The sequence below is a fragment of the Botryllus schlosseri genome, chromosome 2 (assembly GCF_051294905.1).
Source record: "Botryllus schlosseri isolate E-star chromosome 2, Bs_hap1, whole genome shotgun sequence".
Taxonomy (NCBI): Eukaryota; Metazoa; Chordata; class Ascidiacea; order Stolidobranchia; family Styelidae; genus Botryllus; species Botryllus schlosseri.
Genome location: NC_137237.1, coordinates 16392619 through 16397259, shown reverse-complemented (window position 1 = coordinate 16397259; position 4641 = coordinate 16392619). Strand labels below are relative to the sequence as shown.

Genomic DNA, 4641 nt, shown 5'->3' with positions numbered 1-4641 from the left:
ATCCCTACAATAGAGGTGTCCTCAGCTATACAGAACACCGTCGGACGTCGCCCACGAGGCATAAGTGGTTCAAACCTTGAAAATATCCTGATGCTTCACTCCAAAATGGCTGAATGCAATAAAATCTTGCTCCATGATTACTCGATTTCTTGATACTCAAATTTGGCGTACAGCGGAAGCCAGCAATAAACGTCAATACGCTGGTGAATAGATGCAGATTTACGGGTTTGTCCAACGTCGGGCCGATACTTACTATTCCGTAAACCACAATGAAGCAATACACAACCGGTTACGTAGTGACAGGAAACCTTAATTGATCACAAATTTAATGTAAGTCTTGCCCCGAAGGCAAAGGCAGCTACATGCTTAAATAGCGTGCTCGATTGAGACAAGACCTCGTAACAGAGAGAATACAAGATTTTTTGGTTTTCCTTTGAAAATGTTGTGGGCGTTCTTATGTTACGTATAAATACGGCGATCGCAGATCCGTCTTGTTACAGATTCCTCTTCCATAAGAGGCACAGGTCAGGCCGAGTATTGAAAAATACAGTTCGGATCTTATCTTTGGATCCTCAGGGAAAAGTCATCATTAAAGGTGCATTGAATTTTCTGCCGGATTGCGAAGTAGGCCTACAGATCAAAATTATGTCATGAGAAGTACTGGTTCTGCATCTAATATGCTATATAGCCTGTACTGTCTGGAACAAATCGAAAATAGCGTTTTAACTGATGTCGGATATTCAGTTTACTGCTATCGATTTAGAATACTACTCAAATCATTAATCAGGTTCATTGCTTTCAGATATAAAGATGGAGTACATTATTCTCTTAGCCCTGTTTGCTTTTGCATACGCCCAGGAAGATGCAGTTCTGGATTCTCCTGGTAAGAATCGGATAGGTTCCTATTTCGTGAATTCTTCTTCTTGTACGTATACCAATATATATAGTATGTGCGTTAAATACACATTTCCAGGCTAGCCAGTGGAATAATAGACATCGAAATCAGGCTATTTGCAACCTCCACCAAATAATGATATACATATATACGAAGATATATACCAGTGGTTCCCAACCTTTTTCGACCCATCGCCCCCTTTTCAAGCTCAACACCGATCATCGCCCCCCAAATTTTGTGTACCGAAAATTGGGCATACAAACTGTAATCACCAGCGGGTTGACTAAAAAAAAAAATGGTCAGCTGTTTTGACGCGTCATCGCCCCCCTATCGCCCCCTTCACTATTTTCGCCCCCCGTTGCCCCCTTTGTCCATTTTCGCCCCCTATCTCCCCCTTCGTCATTTTCGCCCCCCTATAGACCGCCAAATCGCCCACGTTGGGAACCACTGATATATACGAAGATTGAGTCCCTTCTTTTCAGTTGTTGGAGAGGAAAAATGGCCCGAAAACGACGACACCAATGGTGGATTCTTGGCTGGATTCGTGTACAGCAATGTCGGAGAAGGAAGCTGCTATTTTAATCTCCCAGAACCCGCTGTTCTTTTCCATGTGAGTAGAATGGTTTCTGTTGATTTTGTGAGAAAAGATCCATGATTCATTCCCAACATGTGAGAAATATGATGAAAAAGTCTTTGAATCCCGCAAAGTATTTGAGGAATAGAGGAATAGCGGTCTACCTTCTTTGCGATCAGTCCTAATTCGATGAAAAACCGGTTCTGCCTTCTGCCACTTTTACTAGAGACGTAGCGTAAACCCATAAGAGCGATTGAATTGAATCGTCTAAGCTAAAGTTCAAAGTCGATTAATGTCATCAGAAATTCTAAATGCGTCAGCGAACTGAGTTAATCAAAGCTGTGAAATACGGGAATTACATACAACACACGGTGTTAGTACGGTACCTTCGCGAGTCTTATTCAATTTTACTTACCTTAGGTATTGAACGGACACATTGTTACCGGTGACGGCACCAACCCAGTGGAAGGGCGATACACAGTCGCCGCCCCAGCGGGATGGGAAATGGAGAACGGAACTTTGAGAGTTCTTGTGTACTGCGGCCGAGGAACTCTCTTCAACGCCACCGATGTTGAGTTCAGCTGTGATCCCCTTGACGTTGCTGAGTGTAAGTAATACAACGGCAAATAGCGGTAATGGCATCTGAGATCGCGAACATTCAACTATGCATGGTTCGCGAATAGGAATACGTTTAGCGTAGGTACCCATGCATGCCCAATGATTTTCGATATTGCTCACATTCAGCAGATTTAGCTGCTTCTCAAGACCCTTGAACTGAATACAGTCGAATTCTGTTTTGCCGTGAACCAATTTGGATAGCATATCTCAACAAATATTAACATGGTCGCTTGACAATCTGGACTTCATAATGGTCCCTTGAGTCATGGTCGAAATGACTTCGTAGTCGTTGCACCAATTTCCCCCTATCCAACCAACCTACTAACATGGTCGCTTTGGAATATAACTGAAAGATTACGGTTAGGCCTATTCTATCCCATAATCATGAACGATCATGCGTCATCACGCATCATGCGATGTTCCGAAACGAATACATAGCACCAATAATAATATTATCACCTTCCTACAGTGTCTGTCTACTCTTTCCCACAAAACGATGAAGTCAAAGAAACCAGCAGCAACGTTTTCTACCGACCTGGATACCACCAAGGTGACGCTTTGGTCATCATCCTTCCATCCCCCGTTGCTCGATCTAACGTAAGTTCGTTGGGTCTGGCTCCGCTGTTTCCGGCTTACTGCAGTTTCTGAATTATCCCTCTAGATCACCGGTGCTGACGGCAGATGGGAAATCACTATCTCCGATGACGGTCGTTCCTATGTTGTAACTGGATTCGTCAACGAACACGGTATAGATGACCAGAAGGAAGTAAGTGATCTACTATAACTCAGGGGTGTCAAAACTACTACTCGACGGACAATTGCGGCTTACGAGTCAATTTTTCTCAGCCCGCAGAAAGTTCTGAAATTAAAACTGAAAATGGTCCGCGTGTGACTGCTCCTCAACTAAAGTATGTTGGACTTTACAGTTCCACCGTTAGATTATGGCGTTCAATGGAAAAGTGGAGATTGGAAATATCTACTAAAGTTGCATCCTCAAAGTCAGCCTTCGAAATTAATTGAAAAATTTCTCTGTTGTCTATGACCAGTACAATACATGTGTATGGACAGTGACTTATGAAAGTCACGATCCTATTCGATTTCAGGGTTTGGTTTAGAAAGTATTATTCCAATTGGTAGTAGCAATGAAAGACATCGGAAAAATGCGATATATTAGTAACCGGCGTAACCAGGAAGTGCGGGAGGCGATTATCTTCCTTCCCACAATTTTGCACTTATGTCACAATAAATCCGCGAGGTCATGTGATAAATTTCATAGATTTTTCTTCATTCTAACCTCAAAATACTTATCCTGGCTATGCGTATGCGGAGACCAGTACAGTAATCAAGTGTCAATATGTCAACTGCAGTGTACAATCCTGGCCTAGGCTTATTATTCTGTAGTTGACCCACATGAAAAATATTTACACATCCACGCGGTTAATATGCAATCCCACATCTCTCATATTTGACTACTGTTACTTTTTGCAGGTCCATTTCAGCCTTGACTATTTGGTCACCGACGAAGACAATCCCAGAGAGAACTGGTTCTCCGCCGGACAAATCACAGTCGCTGTCACTACTATAGAAGGAGAAGAAGGAGTCGTGATATAGAGTGACAAACAGACCACGATCAGCGCAAAATTAAAATTCTTGAGATTATGGCTCTCCATCTTGAAAACAAAACGTAATCAATAGTAATTGATTTACGATTTGTGGAAAGGATATTTCAACTATTGCCTAATAATTTCCTATGTTTCTGTTTGCTTTGCATTTCAATACAATCTAGAACCGAACAATATCACGTCTGATCTATACCGTAGTTGTCTTTTCGTCTATGTGCAGACTCACATCAGAATTGAATTGGGGTGGCGTATGGGGTGATATGTAGTTCGAAACCCAAAGTTGGGAGGCAAAGAAAACAATTTCCGTTCCCAACTCTTATCATGCATAACTGTACCCCCATAGTCTCCATGACGTCTGAAAGTTGCTTGATTGTTTTGATCAGGGCTTTTTGACGCCGGAGCCGGAGCAAGGAGCCGGAGCCCCGGAGCCGTGAATTTTCACCAGAGCTGGAGCCGGATCCGGAGCTCTACATAAAATTCAGCCGGAGCCGGAGCCGGAGCCAGAGCCGGAGCTGGAGCCCGTTATTTGAGGAGTAGCTCCGGTTACGACGTATTTCATAAGATGCTATTATATATGAAACAATCATATCTGCTGATTTCACATGATTTAACAGCAGGCCTGGATTTTAATGCTGTATACAGCAATGGCATGGAGTAAAGTGCGTTCTAGTGCAACTATGATGTTGTCGACAATTGAAAAGTACTCATTATGACGTTACAAGCCGGCACGGCGGCACCTATGTCTTCGTTGCTGCATCCGAATCCGATGTTACTGACGGCTGACCAGAGGTGGTCAAAGTAGTCAAGAAAACTACTCAAGTAGAAGTAGAAGTAGCGACGAGAAAATCTACTCAAGTACGAGTAGAAATACTTCTTCCATAAGCTACCTAAAACTACTTCAAGTAGAAGTAGAATTGACTGACTTTAAATCT

General features: G+C 42.7%; 1 protein-coding gene across 1 annotated transcript; it reads left to right on the top strand.

Moving 5' to 3' along the window:
- Nucleotides 1-441: 441 nt before the first annotated feature.
- On the top strand, nucleotides 442-3721 carry LOC145433843 (uncharacterized). Its single transcript, XM_080311099.1, has 7 exons — nucleotides 442-595; nucleotides 803-883; nucleotides 1378-1505; nucleotides 1890-2076; nucleotides 2557-2684; nucleotides 2749-2853; nucleotides 3576-3721. The coding sequence occupies exons 1-7, from the start codon at nucleotides 457-459 to the stop codon at nucleotides 3696-3698; spliced, it is 891 nt and encodes a 296-aa protein (XP_080167225.1). The 5' UTR covers nucleotides 442-456; the 3' UTR covers nucleotides 3699-3721.
- The last annotated feature ends 920 nt before the right edge of the window (nucleotides 3722-4641 follow it).